Below are 22,482 nucleotides of genomic sequence, written 5' to 3' on the forward strand. Positions count from 1 at the left end.
TATCCTTAAAATCAATGTTATACCATACTGTAAAACCAGGCCAGGGTCTATGGTAAAAAAAAAAAACAAAAAACATGGTTGCACACCAGCAATAATGTCATCATTGTTCTGTGTGAGAAACTGTCAATAGAATAAAACCCACATTGATGAAAGTTGGTCTCTTATAATCATCTAAAGTTATATGAGGAATCTAATCATACATTTTACTGAAATAAACCATCTTATCAGGGAGGAAACTGAGCACAAAACTAACTTTGCCATGCACAGAAATGAAACTAGTCAAAATCAAAGTGACCATAAAAATAAATTTTCTAAAACACATATTGGTACATCTATGCTAAATATATTTAAATTCTCTTTTTACTTATATTTGAATTAATATTTTATTCCATGTTATGACTGTTTCATGGCATAGAAAAACAGGGTCTTCTATCACAAATACTGTTGTCATTTACCTCAGTCCGTCTCCATCTCTCTCTCCCCCTCACACATGCGTCTCTGTTAATGTAACCCATTACCAAGAATAATTTCAGCCCAGTTTCCCAATCACAATGAGGCCTATGTTTGATGGTCATGAAAAACCTTTTAATGTTGAACATTTGTCATACTCTTTAGTTGTGCATTTAGTTTCTCCATACCCTTGGCAAACAGAATGTATCATCTGTATCCAGCAAAAGAGCAACACTTGAATTTAAAACATACTCAGGACGAAAGTTTTTCTTTGGAAAAATACATTTAGTTAAATGTTCTAGAAGTATATAATGGAGTTTTAAAAGGCCTCCATTTACTCTTAAGCCCCTTTGCTTTGGGGACACTGATGTTTTTAGCTTATATCTGTTATTCCATTTGACCATGCTTTTTGTTTTAAGACAGGAAACCTATTTTGACATGACATGAAAGCTTAAACTTACACAGAATTGTGGCTCTATTCATAGACTTATTGTTTAATAAACACCTCAGTAAAGTATGTAGTAAAGAATAACTTAAGTAATTAATTGGTTGATTCAATGAAACTATATAATTAAGCTTTTGTATAAAAAAAAAAAGGCTGTTTTTGCAGTGCTTTCTCAAAAGTTGCTAATAACAGCTATGTGAAAAGGAAATATGTTTTGTTTTATATTAATGAGAATTTGATTGCTTGAGGGCTTATAATTGTCAGAACACATTACGTATTTTTAAAAGCACCACTGTGAACCTGGGATGTGTATTTTCCTTGTGTTCTTTTCTTAGCCTAAACAACATTACTTACACCCCTATAAGAACCACATAATTTAATAGTATCCAATTAATCCCACACCAGTTTGTGTGAAATTATGTGAGGCAAACTTCATGAAACAGTTGAAAGGGTATATAACTTGAGGAGAGTACTGAGAGGACAGTTTTGGGTGTTTGCGGAGAAAAAGGCAACCCTGAGGCAGACACAGGATAGCTGAGGGACATGTTGCTGTCCGAAAGAACAAGACGAGTCAATGACAAAACAAGAACAACAACAACGGAACAACAGACCAGGGACAACACATCAGTGACAGTGAGAAAATGAAGGGGGGAGGGTTCTAACCTAATGTGACTGTGGGTAAAACCTGGGTCAAATAAAAAGCCACATTCTTTCACACAATATCTGAGACTTAAAAAAAAAAAAAAAAAAACATTCTGAATTAGCACTGCACAATTCGTTGTAAGACAGTGCGCTATTAAGACCAATGTGGGATGACATAAAGATGGTAATTTAGGATTTTCCACCTGCATCTGACCCAGAGCTTACACCGCAGACCACAAAAGGAAAAAGATGAGAAGAGGAAGAAGGAGGAGAAGGAGCGAGAGAGGATGCAGGGGAGGAGAGAGTGAAAGCACATGGTTTGGTTACCTTTAATCTGGTTGCTCTCCATATTGCCATCTTGCATTTTACCTATGATGGAGACATACAAGACAATAACAACAAAAATAACCAAGGCAGACGTCAACGAATTATCCGCACAAAGACAAGACAAACAGTGAGAACCAAAAATCACAAAGAGGGAGACAGGAAAATGACTTTTAATACAACATCTCTGACAGTCACATAGAAAGTTTTGTGATACGTAAGTGGTGTCATGAAACTAGTAGTTATTTCCGCTGGAAAGGAGTTTAAAATGTTTTTATTGCGTTACTCTAACACTAATCACAGACATAGTGCAGTGTGCTGACTTTCTTTTAATAAAGTGGGAGGAACGTGGATTTTAATAAATTATACTTTACTGCATAAGCAAATAATCAGGTAACTAAAAACAATTAATGGGCCTTTTTCAAATACAAATATTTTTGACAAAAATATCAAATATTAAGCCTAACATAAAAAACGGAACATTTCCTGCTGACTTCTTTTACTTTAAATATTGTTTTACATATTGACTCTATGAGCAGAGGTAATCCCACACACATTATCAACAATATGAGTCAAAATCGTCAGCTTATAAAATGAGATATATGACAAAGAGTAGATACAGCATTACACTGAACACTGACAGTGAGGGAGGGTACACACACACACACACACACACACACACACACACACACACACACACACACACACACACACACACACACACACACACACACACACACACGTACAGTATACACAAACAAGAGACAGCATGCATAAGAGGAACGTTCAGAAAACACATGCAAGATTACACACTGAGAGAGAGAGAGAGAGAGAGAGAGAGAGAGAGAGAGAGAGAGAGAGAGAGAGAGAGAGAGAGAGAGAGAGAGAGAGAGCCTGAAGGAAAGCCTCCCACATGGTGAAGTTACATAAGAACAACAGGAGAAAAATCGAAATCTATGTTCGGGGACAATGAATTTATTATGCTGTTGGATTCTGCTCAAAAAGAGTCAACTTAATTTAAATGTTCAGTTCAATTAAAAAACAGTTTTAAATTACACAATCAGCTTGTCAGTTGTCAAATGGAGCTGCTAAGAACCTTGTACAAATACAAATAGGTATCATTTTGAAAGCTGATGAAGGACATACTAAAAGAGTCTTACCAAATATACACACAGCATTTACAAAATAGAAGATTACATTAAGAAAGCATTCATTATATACTGTACAGCAGTCACTAGCCCATTATCGGCCTATACCCATATATACTTACTGTATAATGACATAGGTTTGCACTTTTTGTGTCGGTGCTAGGCGGACCAAAAATTTTAGATAATCTTTCTTTCAGTGCTTTGTACACAACTGTCACTTTGAAAATTATTCAGGTAGAGCTGGCAAACCAGCAGACCAGAGCTGGCTCATTTCACCTCCACATTAGCCAGTTCCCTGGAGTCACAATAAAGCTGAAAATGACAAATCGCCCTGTACCAGCCCAGGACAGCACAAGGTCACCATTACAGCGCAAATCACGCCTCTTCTGCCTTGAGTATAAACACTTCAGGGCTGCTCTCCAAGGAGACACAGATAAGAGAGAACCCAGTGCAACAATGAATGACGTTAATCTTTTTGCCTCTTGTCCAGCTAACCCAGAAATAGAGGATTTGCACTAAGTGATCTCAGAGGACACCCAACTACAGGAGATGGCCCTACAGTAGGATTTTACCACCACTTATCAGCTACCGTCCTTTTTCCTGTCAGATATCTAAACTAAGTTATTTACAATTACGTTTTATTACAAGGCCACAAAATTAGACCAACAGCACCACTTTAAAAAAGGGCTGTATAGTTTCGGAAATATCCACATCATTTATTGCCAAGAGTTAGATCAGAATATCAATACCAATTAGCTTTATGAAGCACAATGACCAGAAAGAGGGGAAACAACTAACATGGCTCTGTACGAAGGTAACAAGTTATATACATAGTATATGTAAATGGGGTATATATTGTATCTCAAGCTATTCAAAAACCAATGACACTTTGTGGGGTTATGTGTCAGACTATTTCTTGGCAAGAAAGGGAAGACAGCTACTTCCCAAAATTTCAAAAGATTCCTTTTAGACACCCCACTCTAAATATTGCAAGATTTCACAAATGTTGTCCTTGTTTTCCTTTGCAAAAGAATTGAAAGGTTACCACTACTTTCAACATTACAGCGGCCTAACAAAGGATTCTTATTTGTTTTTTATATTTGATTTTAAGATCCAGAAAAATAAATACTTTATTCAGTCATTACAAATATTTCCACGACTGAATGTATCATTTGCATTAAAAGCATTAGAGGACAAAAGACAGCATAAAGAGAAGAAAAAGAAACACAAGACTAGTTTCTACAACTAAAAAGGGCATGCACTGACAGCATGGGTACTGAAAGGTCCACAACAACTGAGAGAGAAGGCAGAACAGAGCAGAAGGTGAGCACCCACGGTAGGAGGCAGTTGGAGAATGGAGAAAGGTAGGAGGAGTCAAAAGTCACAACAGAAAGAGGTCAGAGATCAGACGTTTTGTCAACCTACCATTAATTAGGCTGGCACTGCCAGGGGCATTAATGCCTGCAGCCCCATCCGTGGCTATAGTTGCGATGGGGTGGATAGGGGGATGGGAGCAGTCTAGCCAGTAACAATGAGGGCCGAACATGAATGAACAAAAACACACGCGCGCACGTGCACATACACACACACACACACACACACACACACACACACACACACACACACACACACACACGCACACACACACACACACACACACACACACGCCCGTCCGCCCGCCCACACACACACACACACAAGCACACGCACGTGCACACACAAGACAGTGAACAGAAATAACATGGTTATAGCACATTTAAGAGATTCAGCATATGTAGACTGTATGTGAGACTGTGTGATCAGTGTGAATTATAAATATGTGTAAATGCAATTTTTGGCAATTACTGTGTTGTTTAAGATGTTTAGTAAAATGTCATAAAACAAACAAGTGTTACAGTGGACAAACATAAAACATGAATTCCTAACATAACATGTAGATTACAATATATTAAAAGGTGAAACCAGAGCTACAATAAAAGTTAAACATATTGTTAAATTATTTGTTTTCAATGTAGTGCATGTACTCTATATGACCTTGAAAAACTGTGGAGATAATAATATTCATATTAGGATTAATAATATGGCTATTTTTAGTCATGTGAAGTCCATTTAAACCATGTTATTCATGTACTTTCTTTTAGCATCACAAAAATCACAATTTGAGCCAAAAAAAAAATCTGAAACAAATAAGCTAAAAGGAGTTGCATAACCAATCTCAAATTAAACTACAAAATAAACAAAACAGAAGAGGGTACCCATTTGTTAGCCAGGGAAATACACATGTGCCAACCAGTTAAATAGAGGGACTAATGAACCTGAAGCCAGGGTTAGTAATTATATTCTTGTGTTCTTGCATTTTTTTTTTTTTGTGTGTGTTCAGAGTTCACCATTAAAACAAACACTGATTTATAAGCGTTTGGTAATTTCACCACAATTATTTTTTATTATCTTACTGCCAAGAAATTGCTTTATTTATTGACACAGCACCTCAGTGGTTTTGGTCTCAAATTCTTTATAATCATGAGAAGTGTTTTGTCAACAAATCCATGTTATGAATCCAACGGTTGGCTGTAAAAAGGCTCAGGTGCCTAAAGGTAACACTAATTAGTACTAAAAATCTAACATTTATTTAGTCTAATAAAGTTTTAAATGTATTTGTCTAAGGGGCACTAATTTGTCCAGCCAGTGTGTGTTAAAATTCCTGTTAAGATGTTAAAGGACATTTCTACCAGTGAAACTGTGCAACTATCAATTTTGATCAAATCTGCAGCTTTAAATCAAAGATCATGGATTATCAATTTTGCATTAGCATTAAGGGCTTTTCAGTAAATTACGGTTATAAGTGAATTTTAATATGATTACGCGCTACATTGTACAGTTTGTCATTGGTTTATCAGTCACCCTGGTTTAGTCATTCAGATCAATTAAACCTGGAAAAATACTGACTCTTACCACTGTGACTCAGCCAAAATTGTATTGTTAAAGCATTACAATTAAAGTACAACTCAAACCAAGGAGGCATACTGTACAGTATTTGTTAGTTTTCAGATCAGAGGAAGATCTCAGGGGATGATATGTTTCACTGTTACCTCTTAGAAAATGATAAGTCTGAGACAGCACAGTAGGAAAATACTTCAAAACATGTAGTATGTTTTCTATGCAAACTACTGTTGTATCTGCTTATTGAAACTACAAAACTGGCAATAACACCACTACTAAACTTAAGAAATATGTAGATAGTATGTAAGATGTCAAATTAACATCTTACAAATGCTTACAGTGTCTACATGACTCTCTACTGCTGGTACATGTGCTGTACACCTGCAAGGCTGTCGCTCTCATGTCATTGCTCTGTTATGCAGCAATAAGATGAGTCTGAGAGCCTATTTTTATTCATGGCATTCAACACGTATATGAAACAGGACTGATGTTGGATGCTCGCTAGTTAATTTGATGAGTGCAGTGACTGTTATTAGGGGGGAAGGATTATGCATTGTGAAATGTGTCATCTGTCAACACTTAAAAAGATGCAGTGTGGTAAATATGAGGCTTCTCTTTTTAAGTGAGGAATTAAACGGGGTACTCGGCTGCAGAAACAGGGTGAATAGTAACAGTGGTTTATTGGGAATCATTAGGGGTTGAAGGTCAAAGGGATCAAGTACCACTCCCGGGGGTCAGAGAAAGGTGATACTCTACCTGTATTCTGGTGTCCGTCTTCCACTGCCCCTCCTTCGAGGCGAATTTGGAACGATAAGAGAGTAAGGACAATGATGCACCTGAACCCACAGAACCTGGATACTGCAGCTCACAACTGTACCACCAATACTCATCTCATATAGTATTTATACACATTCAGCTTAGTGTCAGGTATTGTACTACAAATACCTAAAAAAAAAAAAAGTTAATACAGATTAACCCGGACTAAACAAGTGAACTTTCATTCATTTGTAAGTTTATTGTGTAGAACGCTTTTGATAACAGGGACAGTTAAAAACACTGACATTATGCAATGAGCTTGCACAGACTTACAGCACATAAGGTTATGAAATGACAAAAGCTTGTTTTCAAGGGGACGTTGCCGGGCAACACTGATACAAAAAGAAATTACCTCAGTATTCCTGAAGCAAGTGCACATACTGTAAATCTTATGGAGCATGTTTTAAATCAAAGAATTATTTAAGGATATAGTCATCTTACCTTTCTTTTCTTTCTTCTCCTCTTCCTCTACACCGGCCCCCAGCAGGGTGTAGATGATTCCAGTCTGAGAGTTGACACCGACAGCAGTCACCACCATGCGTCCTGACCCCTCCATCACATGGGTCCCTGAAGAAAGAGCAGCAGAGTGTTATGTTAAGATATTACAGACAGAAGGGATGTACTTTCAGTGTTTGCTAAAAAAGCAACACTCTTTGTGTACTTGTAACTGTGAACATCTGTGCTAATGAAAGCAGGCCTATACAGTGATTTCCACGGTGCTCTGGAGATGTTTATAGATCAGGAAAAACACCATTCAGATATATTCATACTAAAGTTTGAAGTTTTACAACCATGATAGAGAAATTCAAAAAAATGGTAAATTTAAACATTTTGCCCATACCATTTTGAAAATCGTAAACTATAACACTATGTCCCATTTTTATAGTACTGTAATAGTACTGTATATAAGAGCAATATGTTCCTATTGCAACAACATTTATGACTAACCTGGCCAATCAAGAACATTTAATTCAGCTCTAGAAAGGGACTGCTGGATTTTGTTCTATAGTGATTCTGTATTTGCAAACACTGTCCTGCTGCATTGACCTACAAGTTGGGGAATAATTTGTTTTAAAAATGGTTACAATTCTAAAACATGTTATAGAGAAAGTACCTCAAACATTACTAAAGTCAAAAGTCAGAATTGACCTTTATTATTATAAATCTAATGTGCTGAAGTTGAGAGCTAAAGGCAGTGCAAAATGAGTCACTGTACAAATATGTGAAATCTGTAGACTGCTTTAGGCTGCTGTGCATTTGTATATGCACAGTGTACACACAGAAAATCATTAACCTTTGGGAGAGAAAGTCAATGTGGGTGAATAAGAGGCTAATTAAGGAAGGCAGCAAAAAGGCACACAGCTAATTATCCACAGGAAGAAATGCTAAAATGTGGGATCAGATTAACCCAAATTCCTGTTATCAGTGATATTCTTCATTTACAAGAATCCCACTACTGCAAAGTCTGGTGTCTCTACAGCTGCAAAAAACCATACCAATAAAATAACAGTCTCCTGCATTGATATTCAAAGTATAGTTAACAAACCTTTGTCTTCTCTCTTAGATACTGAGATGACTGTGACTTATAATTCGCTTGAATTTATAAACAAAATATTTTGTAAAATAAAATACTCAGACCAAACTTAAGCCTAATAAGTGATGGCAGGCAACCCTCACTGTAAAAACAATTTGAAATATTTCTCTGTGGCTTTTAAAGTGTCTGTCACATTATTTTGTTGCCTTAAGCGAGTGGAAAAACACATTATTATTATCTACTTAAAAACATTTTGATTTTGTATTTCTGTAATTCATTTGACACATTTTTACTAGCTCACTGGCTGAAAAATGCCACAAAACATCCTTACTTTAAAAAACAACTTGCGGTAAAAGAGGACTGTCACATAAACTATATACCATCTATCTGAAAAAAAAAAAAGAGAGTGTCAACTGGCTACATACCAGACAAGAGCATGGGATCCCTGTCTGCAGCCTTCTTGACATGGTCGGATTCTCCGGTCAGTGATGACTCATCAATCTTCAGGTCATTTCCCTGGATCAACACTCCGTCAGAAGGAAGCAGATCGCCTGCAACAATAGAAGTGGTTGACTTTCTGCAATTGTTGATATTGTTTCATGCAATAAAATGGTGACAATAGCGCCTCACTATTCATTCATTCAAGAGTTAATGTACGGCAGAATAGACTGTAACCCTGGTATATTCTTGGTACCTGATGAAATTAGGACAGCGTTACTTTGTGTATGGGTCTGTCTGCAGATAATTAATTGCTTGACTGTAGCTTAAACATATTTGATTGCTTGAGGTGTACTTCATAACTTTAATCCCCTTCTGGAAATGAGGTGGTAGTCTATTTTCAGCTTATGAACCATGAAAATTACTTTACAAAGAACAATGGCCAAGCCAGTCGAGGCAGTCAGTGGGCTCATCTGACTCTGCTAAACTTTTCTAAATATTCCTTGAACTTTTGGTTCATAATTAAGATCCAAAAAGAGAAACAAATAACGCTGCAATCTTTCTGATCTTGAAAATATCCCCACACCTACCGTATTTGATTTGAGCGATATCCCCCACCAATATATCAGCAACAGGCAGCTGTATGACCTGGCTACCGCGGACCACCTGGAACTTCTGCTCTTGCTCGATGCGGCTCTGCAGCCCACGAAACTGCTTCTCTTTCGACCAGTCATTGAAGGCCGTCACCAGCACCACACACACTACGGACAACAGGATGGCGGCACCCTCAATCCAGCCGGCATCTGCCTCACCTTCGTCTTCCACGCCGCCCGCGGCTGCACCACAGGCTGCAGAACGGTGACAGGAAGGAGAAGAGGTAAATTATATAGATGATGTTTACTTGCAAGCACACTTTGTTTATTTTTTTGCACGCATACAGACTGAAGTGTTCTGTTGACGCACATTGGTTATCAACTCACATATTTTATACATGGGTATTTATACTTATAGAAGTATGAACAATAATGAAATATCTACAAGGCTGTAATCAAAGCTCAAACATATTGGGGACTGAAAAGCCGTGGACATACATCTGTGACTTGTGCGTAATCATAGTGTATATAAATGAAGCGAAGCCTGAATGCTCGAAGAAGCTCAACTAGGGTTTGCTTTTCGTTCGCAATAAACCCAGGCTTCCACTGGGCACAGCAACACTGTTTTGTTCGCTCTCTGGGGGGGCGTATATTGTGAAAATTGTCTTTCTGACTACCTGCCCAGCTGACTACCTGCCCAGCTGATATGCTGTGTAGTTTGACATGGCATTCATTCCAGTTTCCGTCAAACATAGAACAGGTACATAGTTCTATCAAATGGAGCATCAAGCTGCTTCTGATGTATGCTGCATGTCAGCAGCTTTTGGAATCGCAAGCATTGTCTGGAATGGCAGCAATTAGCTCCTGTGACCGTGTCAGAGCCAGAACGCGATGCAGCCGATTCCAGTGAAATCCAGACCTGAGGACCAAAACACACAGGTGGTGTATGGTGCGCGTTAAAACAGCCGCTCAAATTATTTTCTATGTATAACCCCCACATCACCTGTAAAACTCTACTGTAGCTGTTGCTTGCTGCTGCTATAGCTAACACCATTTCATGAGCTTCACCTCTACCTTAGCATCCACCTGTAGGCTCTGAATCGGGCATCCTTTCTGGGGGGAGGCTAGTATTGTAATTCCCCACACCCTGTTGAATTGACCTTGATGGAGAGCGTGGAGTCACAAGGTCAGAGCCGAGATGGCAACCATTAAAATTACATTTAAATAATATTCAATGACAGTTGGTTGACTGACGTGCATTTCCACTGCCTATTCAGGCAACAACTGTGCATTAAAAAGACAAAAAGACAACAATTTTTGGAATTACTTGAAAAGAATTCAGCTCTCCTCGCCTCTTCATTCATTTGCTCTACTTCAAATGAGGCTCTGCACTGTACTGGCTGTGCACTGACAGACTGGAGTATATTTGGGAATAAAACAGGGTCTATTCCCAGTCCTCCTTGTGCTGCTTCATCCAACACTCTAAGAGCCACTGTGCTCTATACTCCTGGCTAGCTGACTTCAAAAGCCCACAGTGCAGTGATTTGCTTTGGACTGTAAAACACTTGCAGCTCTCAAAAGAACTAGCCCAGACCCCGTATGACAAATATTACATACTGTATCAGGATGTGATTTAACCAAGAACTAGACTCCAAGGAGCTATTTGGACCTTCTGGTCCACTTCAATGGGGTTCCAATCAATATGATGTTCATTAAGTGGCTACACTGCATGAATGAAGTAAGTATTCATGCATTCACATTGCCTCTAGCACAAAGAGCTATATATTTAGTTAAACAACCAAATTAAATAAGCCATTATCATTATTTACATATTCAGAACTGATCTTCTACCTTTATTCTACCTACTATTATGAAATAGTATCCAGCAGAAAGGCTGACAAAGGAAAGGTGTTTTAAATAGAGCCCTTTAACTATCTTGCAAAAAAGTGGGTGATAAAAGTTCTAAGGACAACATCTCAAAAGAAGATCTTGTGTAAATCAAGCCATTACCATTTCTCTGTCTTTCTTTTCTGAAGGAACTAAAAACTAATGAATCATTCAACAATGCAGTAGATTTCTTTGAATCTAGTCTGCCCTGCTTGATCACTACAGTACATTGACAGTAATACAGTGAGTGTGGTAGCTGTCCATGGTTCTGAATTTACAGTTGTGAGATGTGTGTGTGTCTCTCATTGGAAGTCGTACACACAAACACACATAAATTCGTCGCTGTCCATGGTACTGAAGTGCCAACAAAATGTGCAAGCAAGACAAAGCACTTTCTAACTAGTGCAGTTAACTGAGAAACTTTTACAATCAGGTAGCACATAAATTAATAAATAAGTATGTATGAGCAACAAAGGAACTTTGCCATTTTGCCACACATTGCTGATTTATATATCAACTAATAGTTTTTTTTTTTTCTTTTTTTCACAGTTTTGTTTTGTCGCATTTCGTGTTTAATAGAGACATAATTAACAGCCTCCTCATTCAACTGCAGCCAGGCCGTTTCATGTGTAAATGATAATTAAGTCATCCCACTAGCTTCTATTTCTGGATCGTTGAGCTTTTTTTTTTTTACCTATTAATAAACAGCACAGTAAACCAGCAGTGAGATGTGTGTGCATGTGTGTGGATGATGTGTGTGGGGGGGGAGTCTTATTAGTCCAGGTTCTCTTGTTGTCAGTTTTTGTCTGTCTTGGTAGAGCAGGACCAATACAGCAAAAATACATATTATGAGCCAATATTTCCTTAACTAAAATCTTTGGGTGGTTTTTTTTTCCTTCACAAGGATTAAAATATTTTTTGTGTATTATTGTTGTGTAATACTCAGAATTTTTCAAGACCACGTCCTAAATTTACTGCGATTTCATATGTGGTGTTTCTATAATTTAGTCAAATTAAAAAAAATATATATATATATTGCATCAGAATAAGCCCCTTGTTCATATCATTGTTTTCAAAGGGGTCTGAAGACAGTCAAGTCATTCATAAAACATCCTTCCTTAGTACACATCTTTGTCAGAAATTGTAAATGAGAAAACTTTGCTGAATCTTTGCCAGACATTTTGATTTGTGTATTTCCCTGTTGGTGTACATATTATCCCTAATAGCATCCTTGTTTTTACCTTCAGATTTTGTTGTAAAGGGTCACAAAATCTACATACAAGTATAAGATGGCCTCCTATTTCTGGATGACACTCATTCCTATAGCCAGCTGTCCATATCTCCAAACATGTGCGACACATTCATAGCTTTCCTATTTGCTCTGCTATTCATATGTATTCATATCTGCAGTAGTTTATGTTCTAAATTTATATTCATATCTATTCATATCATTCGATGTGAAATGAGACTTGCACATCAGCACCTTTTTTGCTGTGAGTTAGATGCATCTGCAGATGGACACAGTTATTCGGGCCCGAGCACCAAAGGTGCGAAAGCCCTATTGTTATTCAAGGCATTATTCTCGTTCCTTATTCTTTATACAAATTAATTGCCTTTTTGGAGGCTTTATCATATTCAAAAACTCATGAAAGTTGGTACACACATCTCTCCCGGCGAAAAATTTCGTATTTTAGTGGAGTCACGCCAAATGGTTCGCTAGCGCCCCCTAAAGAGATGCCCCAGCGGCTACATTTACCTACATGCATGAAATTCGGTGGACGTGTATCACACCTAGACGTACAAAAAAGTTACGTTGCACCATTACGTAAACTCAACAGGAAGTCCGCCATTTTGAATTTAGTCATTTTTGGTGATTCGCACATATTGTACTTTTTGAACTCCTACGGATTTTGTCACACCAACTTGAAATTGAGTCAGTTCACTCTAAACATGTTTGGGATGAAAGGTTATCAAACTAATTTGTTTTCGTCGATGGGTGTGCCAGCGGCGTGGCGGCCATTTTGAGCGTCTCGCCATGAAACTACAAGTGACTGTAATGTTTATGTACATATTACGATTTTCCTCAAACATTACATCTTTGATAACAGTCCCGCGTTGAAGACACCTGTGTGGTAATATTCGCTCATAGTCGTAGCACCCTTTGCTGGAGACATAAAATGAGAAAAAAAAATTACATTTCAAGCGGGGATATGCAGTCCCTCGCGCGCTGCATGTCGGGGAACCGGTGGCCCCGAACCACTGGATCCCCAACGTGCACCGTGCGAGGGCTCGCATATCACTGCTTGCAGTTTTATTTAGCATTATAATGCCTCTGGCATTTCTCTGCTTTATTTGGACTCGGTGATGCAGGGAGCTCTTTTCATAAAGCGATTCAGCCCAAAATAAAGTAGCTAGTGTGTAGGTAGAGGTACTGCCCATAACTGATGATAAAATTCCAATTAACCACTATGTTTGCAATGTAATTATTTGGCTGACTGAATAAATAACGTATTTAGTTATCCACTCCGTCTTTACCTTCTTAATTGTAACACAACAACAACAAAATTATTAACTGAGGAATTATTATTCAATTGACTTAACCATACAACAGACAACTCAACCAGACAACTAAGACTGAGGCAACTAATTCTTCGTTCTCTGGTATTTCCAGCTTCATAAGAGCTTTTAAACCCCCTAAATTGATGACTGGTCCCTTTGGAAAGGTAACTAAATTCCATTACTGTGATAACACTGAGAGCAATGACTGATGTCGCTGACTCAGCACCTCGTTATGGTCTCTATCTTCATTTCCTGTTTCACGGCTCACAGGGCTGATCTATGGGCCCTAGGAGCTCAAGGTTATTTCTCTGCTCAACACTTCATTAACCTTCCCAGTACTTTTCATACGCACATTTAACACAGGCATAATGTGCACAGGCGCACGGGCGCAGACACACACTCCCCAAAAAAATTAGCCCTATGATCGAGGTGAGTCACTTGACCTCCTGAGGCAGGTCACAAACAAAGTGCGACCTTCCTCACCAATTAAAAACTGTGTTCTCATATATGTAGGTGTAAGTGTGTGAGTGAGTGCCAGAAATGTCAGTAGGCCAGTGCAATTATGGTCCTTTGCTGGTGCCAGCAATACCAGGGATGATGGTGAGTGTGTGTGTGTGTGTGTGTGTGTGTGTGTGTGTGTGTGTGTGTGTGTGTGTGTGTGTGTGTGTGTGTGTGTGTGTGTGTGTGTGTGTGTGTGTGTGTGTGTGTGTGTGTGTGTGTGTGTGTGTCTATCTCAAGACCTCAAAACAATTGACATATTTTACAGGAAGTGATGTTACAGGAGCTGCTTCACTCACATTCTCCGCCACTCTCTCCGGGAGGGTGGTAGAAAGAGAGGCCCAGGGAGATCAGGGCAGCGAGCTCCAAGATGATGAGGGTGACGTCCTGCAGGGCCTCCCATACCAGCTGCAGGAAGGTTTTTGGCGTTTTAGGAGGTATAAGGTTTCTACCAAATATTTCTTTTCTCTTGTCCAGGTCAGTTTGGTCACCTGCAAGACCTGAGAGAGGACGACAAAGAAAAGAGGGGGAGAAACAACAAGATTTATTGATAGCATAGCACATTATTATCAAATGAATATAAGTGTGTGCAGGACATTCAAGTTTAATACTGTATGTTATTTCTTGATATCATAGTCACAAACAGCAGTCTGCATTATTTAAATTTTTTTATTTCCACAAAAAAATATTTATTAAATGCTCAGCTGTTAGGTGACAAATTTAACAGCAGGTTTTCTAGAGTTTTTAATTGTTAAAAGCACTAATCTATAGTTTCCTTTGTACTTGATCTTTTTTCTTGATTTTCTTCCTTACCTTTTTTTTTTTCTCACTCTCAAACCATACAAACTATCTCTAATTACCCGTTTACGTTGTGGTGGGCCACAGGTCTGCATTCTTTAAATAATTCTGCTCAAGATATGAGGGTCTTACGCTTAGACCTCATCCACCTCCTCGTGAACTCTTGTTCATAAATATCTTTGGCTTTTTTTTAAGAGAAGAACCTCAAACTGGCTTCAGGAATACTGAGAACAAACTACGTCAAATGCAATACAAACAGTATGGACAATTTAGAATCACAAAACATTATGTTCTGTGCATTATGTACGCCATTAGGTTGAATATGGACATAATTTAGGGTTACCTCATTGGTTGACTGTCCTGGTGTTGATTCTTTAATAGTGCTGTAACAGCCACGGTTGGGTATGTAAAGTCTGTTTTGGGGTCATAGTTCAGTATTTTTTGGTTTAAAATTTTTTAAACATTCTCAAAAGGCTCACTGGCCACTCAAATAGAGAGAAAAAAAAAACAGAACAAATGCTGACCTGTTACTCTCAATTAAGAAAAAAAAATCATAAAAATTCCCATTAAGTTAAAAAAAAACAACTTTAATATCATAATCACTCTACCAACAATAAACTGTATTAAGTTGCCGGTGGATGAAGGAGAGGTTTGGTGCTTATATGTGAAAGCTCCACATAGTGTCTGGTTGATTGACCCGTGTAGTGTGAACAGAGAAGTTGCAGGCTCTGGCTGTGCAGGAAAGCCAATTAAAACATGCAGTGGGAGTTAACACATCATGCAAAAATAATCAAAATGGCACAGTACCTGCCCACTTTTAACAGCTAACCCTAACGGCATGCAATAGATGACCCACAACAACTGGTGCACTGCCAAAACATTTCAGGTGGAACACACTCTACAATTTCCATTCCGGGAGTGTGAGCACATAGATATAAATAGATTCTCAGCATCACTGTTTGGATCAGAGGGCATATCAAACAGAGGTCTATGCCTAATGTTGCATACTGAGCAGTTAAGGACAAACATGCCTCAGTTACAGCCTTGTTCTATACCGTTTTTTTTTTTTTTTTTTTTTTTTTTTTTTTTTTTTTTTTATCAAAGCAGATTTCATACAGTTTGATTTTTGCAGTTTTACTGAGAATAATCAAACATAACATGATAGAGAACCTAAGAACATTGTGTTCTGTGCAAAAAAGGGCTCAGTCTGTACAGTTTGTATTGTATTGATTTTTTTTTCAGGGACTCAAATTACAACCTCTTTTGACAAAATTGCACTCTGGTTGATTCCATGTATTTTATCAACCTTCTTGTTGTATGCTAAATTAGAGTATAAATTAGAGTATAACATGCTAAATTAGTGCTTTCTTTAGATATATATTAAAAAAAACTTCTGACAGCTCTGTGCAACATAAATCAGTCACACTAATGTATAAGAAATGACTGTGGACTGTAAACTATAAAATCCTTACAACTGAATTGGGGTAACATTGACTGCATTAATTGTAATGCAAATGTTTATATATTTTTTTAAGTCATTCATAAACAATAATAGATTAACTTTCATTATTCTATCCAGATGTTTTTCAGTACCATATCAATATCTTTTTCCTGAGCACACACAGTGTGTGTACAGTGTGTATGTGTGTATTCACAGTTGCTCTCTCTGTCTCTCTCTGTCTCTCTCTCTCTCTCTCTCTCTCTCTCTCTCTCTCTCTCTCTCTTTCTCTCTCTCACAACCACAGACATTACCACAGCATTATGTCATGCATGGTAAGTCACTGGGTCTCCCAGGAATGGCCCTGGATTGCACCTGATAACACTGCTGCTTCATGACAATGCTTCACATGTGAACGACTTTGAGAGGACTTATTAAGATCAGAAAATAACTGATGATCCATCAGAGCAGAAGAAAGAAAGCTGAGGACTGCACTGTTGTGTGAAAAGCAAACGTTTACATACTGCAAAAATGGGAGAAAACATTAAAAAAAAAAAAAAAAAAAAAGAGAGGAGGAGTAACAGACGTGAGGATGGAAGGAGGGCAGGCTGAAAAGAGGAAAATTCCCTGCTCCTACATTAGAGAATGCCCTGCTTACAAACAGATTAGTCTATAAATAGCCTCATTAACCATTCTCTTTTAATTGTCTCAGTGAGAAGACCTACCATGCTCTCCCATTGATCTCCACAGCACCCTGCCTTACATTACACACAAACATGTCAGTCTGTGCGCTTGTGTGTGTATGTGTGTGTGTGTGTGTGTGTGTGTGTGTGTTTGTGTAATAAGGCTGCCTAAGCATGCCTGCAGTTGCTTTCACTTTCAAATAATAAAACTAGAGCTCATGTAATCAGACTTTAGCCAGTTCCAATTGGTTAGATGCACACACACACACACACACACACACACACACACACACACACACACACACACACACACACACACACACACACACACACACACACACACACACACACACACACACACACATTTATACATATTCACATGCAGCTTTTGCAAAACCCCTTCCATCTTTTAACTACAGATGGACATCAAATGCATCTCTTACTTATATTTCTACCCACTACAGCATCCAGAGATTTTTTTTCCCATGGTGTTAAAAACAACAGATACATATGCTAATCCACATTTCTTGCATCTGTCCAGAGGCATGGGAGCTAGTTATAGCATGCAAATACACCATTATGCACCAGGGCAGCAATCACTTCACATTTCAATAGACAACATACTGCACACTCTCAGCCGTTATGCTGGTTGTCCAAGTGCAATGTGGTCGGTACTACTGTGTCTGATGATGCTTTGGTTCAGGATGACATTTAACATTGTTAAATATTTTAACTACATACCCCAGAGATATGCGATATGCTGTACTCAACCTTCCAAATATTAAATACTTTGTGCTTCCTGGACAAGCATCTGCTACGTTATCATTTCTTCATGGATTGCTGATTACAATACTGCTCACTGAAAAAGATGCATTTGCCAGATTATGAAATATCACAGGCTAAATACTGTCAGCCCACCTAACTGTGCTGGCAGTGGATTTTGAGGAGGCAGTGAGAGGGCAGAAAAATTGTGGAGATACACAGATGAGTCACAGCATTCTCAGAATGGATTAAGGCTGATTGCAAGGGAGTCGTTGTGCAGGAGTTCAATTCCATGTAGTGAAGCCTGAACACAATAAACTCACTGACTTCAATAATTATCATCGGTAGAGCAAAACCTGGATGGTTGGGACTTTTTCACGCCTCATTCCTCAGAATCTTAACTCCCCATCTTGACACACTGTCCCATTTTGTTGAATCATGTACAAAAAATAAGTAAATAGATGTTAATAAAAAATTACAAAAAAATCAACAAAGGCTTAATATGGGATTCAACCAAACTCAGATGAATTTTTCAGTGCCCCATCCATGCTTTTATATCATCCCACCTGGATAGCTGTAACTGTTTATACTTTGGTGGCGTACAGTCTCCTCATCTCCAACACATCCTAACTGTAATCCCCCCTACACTCCCTGTTTGATATTAAATTGATTTCAAAATCCTGTTGTTTGTTGACAAAGTTTTAAAATGTGCTATCTCTAAAGCTGCTTCAAAACTGTGGAGCTCTCTTCCTTCTGTCATATGATTCTGCCCTTCTACTCCTGAGATTTTCTAAGAAACAACTCAAATCAAAGTTTAAATGGTAAAAACCTTTTGCAACCCACCCTTGAAAAAAAATTGATGTACTATCATTAGTGTTGGATTGCAGTTCCCTTTTAGATCAGCAGCTGATAAAGTTAAAGAAGCAGTTGGCATCCTGGTGATTTAGCAGCTTGAGGCAGGAGCCATTTACTGCACCAGCAAGGAATCCTGTGTTTTAATCTTATTTATGTGAGTGAATGCATGCCTTCGAACTCTCAGTGATATCATATTTTTTTAGACACTTTTTCACAGAATATCAGCCAGTCACACACGGACGTTATACTCTATTGACGTGTACATTGTATAGTTACTCTTATAACATAAGTTAATGCCTTATCTTATAATTATGAAAACGTCTGCATCCTAAATTATTAGTATGGGCTTCTTTGGCTCTTTGGGTTCAGGGTCAAGAAAAGCTGCCTCTGCTTCTGTAATTTAACAGACTGGCTCTGAAATGAGCCTCTACTCTGCAAAGAAACCTGACCACGTAGTTTGGCACCGTTCTTATATTATACTATATCATTAAAAGTCCACTGATGAAGATGTTAATTATTACTACTAAAAATGAGAACCTGTTTGGCGTTTTATCGAAATAAGTGACTGACTGATTAAATGATTAATCAATATTATTGTGCCAGATCATAAAAAAATATGTTTATGACTAACGATTCACAGACACTCTTTAAACGATGGAACCTTGTTTTTCTCTGCTCTCCCCCACTGTTCCTACTGTATAATTAATGGCTAGTAATGCACTGATCTGTCAAATGCAGCAAGATCTGTGATCCAAATCTGCTTTGAACAATGGCACCTGCGTAACGTCCTGTTTCCAAATAGACCTGAAGGGATATGAAGAGTAAAAAAACAACAACTTAATGTCATCCTTACTGCATGAAATGAAATGGGATTTTTTTTTTTTTTCCCCCGTCATGATGGCATATTTTAACAGTTGCCCTTTTTTGTAAGTGGCTAAAAATAGATCTCCATGGAAACACTATGCATCCCACTCATTGAGTGGAAATACCCGTGACTCTAAACCTTGGAGAATGTGTAAATATGTAATATGTGTGTGTGTGTGTGTGTGTGTGTGTGTGTGTGTGTGTGTGTGTGTGTGTGTGTGTGTGTGTGTGTGTGTGTGTGTGTGTGTGTGTGTGTGTGTGTGTGTGTGTGTGTGTGTGTGTTTTGTGTCCAACAGGATGCATGTACGTGTGGGCAAGGCTACATTCCAACAAAGAAAACACACTGAAGAATGCAATGTTGCGATGACCTCTAAATGTCCTTGTAAAACAGACACGTCACAGTAATGCGGTGAAAAAAATAAAATGTATACATATAAAAATAAATTCCACATGATGAATTTACACAACATTATTTTTAAGGTGTCTCATTGGGTCCCAGCTGTGTCTCCTCCTTTGATTTTACACCTTCTTTCTCAACTTGTTTCCCCTTCAGATTGCTGTGTGCTACACTGTCCAAAACAAGTCACCATGGCAACACGGTTCTATAATGAAGATGATCGCCATCATCATAACGACGCAGAACATTGATGTTTTTTTTCCGTAGCAAATCAATAGCTTCAACATATATTCTGAGCTTTCAACATTTTGAAAAAGAGAGAGATTTGGGGGGGGGGGTGAAGAGGGAAGACACAGGGTTGACGTGTGATTCACAGGAGAGTGAGAAGAGGAGAGAGACGGGAACTGAAACGGAATGAGAGTAGGATGGATGCAGAGTAACTCTATGAATAATAACCCATCAGCGGCTAAAGGTGGATAATTATCGTGCTCTTATTAGACGAGAGATTGATGGAGAAATGTGTCACAGTGTCCTTGAGACCGACCTCCATAATAATGACACCATTTTATGCCATGAAAGAGGAGACTTGCTACTGTATGTACAAAGGCAGATTATTAGCAAAATGGCTTTAAAGGGGAAAATGTAAAAGTACTGGAAAAGGAACTATGGCATGTGAATATATAAATGGCATACGTTAGCTCGGGGGAAGAAGAGGGAAAGAATGGATTCTAAAAAATGATTTAGACAATAACAGACAGGTGCACACAAAGGCAAGAAAAGAAAGCACTGTATCCTCCAATAATCATCATTTTTGGACTGTACCTTTTTTATTGTTCTAGGTGTATGTTTATGTATGCATTGCTGTATGTTTACACAGAGAACTGTAAAGAAGTACACTGACAGCTACTGCAAACAAGAGTCAAATTCCTTGTATAATGGTCACCTAATATGCCATTTATACAGTCATTGTGATGGAGGGACATGTAATTTGTTAATTTTTTTTGCTATCACGTCAGACTGTAAATGATTTATTGTCAGTGGACATGGGCCTTTATGTTTATTTCTTTATTACCGGACTCTATAAATAAGGGAAGTGACGTCCCTGTGGGAGCGCTTGGGTAGGTGGAGAAGTCTGCGTCCGGAGAACAGTACCTGGCAGAGTCCAGGGATCTTTTTAAGGGAACCACATCATTCTGGAATATTTTCCTTTGGATTATCCCGACACATGGACGTTTACGAAAGGGAGGTCAAACTTCTGGACGAACAACGGTGGATAGATCTGCGTGGCTTTGTTTGGAGGCATTAAGCTGTGGCGGCTCACCACTATCGGACTATTCTTAAAGACAGTGAAGACCATTTAAGTTTGCATACTTTGGGACAGTGGGGATTTGTTTTTGTTTTTTAGGGTAATTCGGCATGTATTTATTGTGTGTTGGGGTTGGCCTTTGTGTGTTACAGCCACCCGCCCTTTGTTTGTTAATTGCTGTCCAGGTTGGACGTGTCCCAACTTGAAACTTTTCGTTAATATATTGCACATTGATAACCCACTTGTTTCACTTTTGTTAATATATATTTTTGTTTGATATTATAGTAAGGTGAAGGGTTATTATGTTTATTTCTTGAGTTTTTAGTTAATTAGGAGGTCAGCAGGCGGTGTCCATACGACAAATCAGGTCCGCCCGTTCCTTCAGTTTTCCTGTACAGTACTATGTGTGTGTGTGTGTGTGTGTGTGTGTGTGTGTGTGTGTGTGTGTGTGTGTGTGTGTGTGTGTGTGTGTGTGTGTGTGTGTGTGTGTGCACGTACGTGTACAAACAGTGATCAAATGGTTCATGGCTTTCTGGCAATGTTTAATATACATTTACTCAAATTTCAGTTTCCAATGTGATAAGTTTTCCACAGCACATACTCTCAAAGTTTTTTTTAGAAATAGAGATAAAAACAAACCATAAAGAAAGAGTGCAGCAAAAGTAATGTGAGCATAGAAAAGCATCTAAAGCTCTTATTTTGACAGCAGAAGTAGCTTTTGTATTCTATGTCACAGATTATTTGTTTTGTAAAACTATCTCACTTTAATACATGTTTTGCAACTTTGAGCCCCATGGCTCTGTAAATTCAATAAAAATATAAAAAAAGAACTAAAATATTTATGTGATGTGCAGCTTGCTTATTATCATATGAAGTAGTCACTTCATATGTAATCACATATTAGTCTTTGTCAGTTAGTGCTTAAAAAAATAAAAAATAAATTAAAAAAATTCCCCTCGACTTGTGACCCCCCCCCGCAATTTTCCTGCAAAAAAAACTCAGCTAAAACGCTGCAAATTACATCGCAATCTTTGAGAAATTCCACGGCAAAATGAAGCATTTTCGATCGCAACAATAACAAAAGAAACTCAGCAAAATCCTGGAG

At 38.2% G+C, this 22,482-nt stretch overlaps 1 protein-coding gene across 13 annotated transcripts in view; it reads right to left on the minus strand.

The window, feature by feature from the left end:
- The window catches only part of atp2b2 (ATPase plasma membrane Ca2+ transporting 2), a 128,070-nt gene that overhangs the window by 32,420 nt on the left and 73,168 nt on the right, over window positions 1–22,482 (minus strand). For 8 of the 13 annotated variants that reach the window (XM_069690887.1, XM_069690889.1, XM_069690888.1 and 5 more), the window contains 7 exons: window positions 14,574–14,774; window positions 9,328–9,585; window positions 8,725–8,850; window positions 7,207–7,332; window positions 6,706–6,738; window positions 4,435–4,527; window positions 1,865–1,906 (listed from right to left, as the gene is read on the minus strand). In XM_069690887.1, coding sequence (XP_069546988.1) covers window positions 1,865–1,906; window positions 4,435–4,527; window positions 6,706–6,738; window positions 7,207–7,332; window positions 8,725–8,850; window positions 9,328–9,585; window positions 14,574–14,774 — 879 coding nt within the window. The remainder of the gene's footprint in view (window positions 1–1,864; window positions 1,907–4,434; window positions 4,528–6,705; window positions 6,739–7,206; window positions 7,333–8,724; window positions 8,851–9,327; window positions 9,586–14,573; window positions 14,775–22,482) is intronic. The other 5 variants (XM_069690895.1, XM_069690896.1, XM_069690890.1 and 2 more) reach the window with 4 other exon arrangements.

Source organism: Brachyistius frenatus, unplaced genomic scaffold (genome assembly GCF_029030835.1).
Source record: "Brachyistius frenatus isolate BFR_SWC_R1_liver_20210118 unplaced genomic scaffold, ASM2903083v1 Contig_10, whole genome shotgun sequence".
In the NCBI taxonomy this organism is placed as follows: Eukaryota; Metazoa; Chordata; class Actinopteri; family Embiotocidae; genus Brachyistius; species Brachyistius frenatus.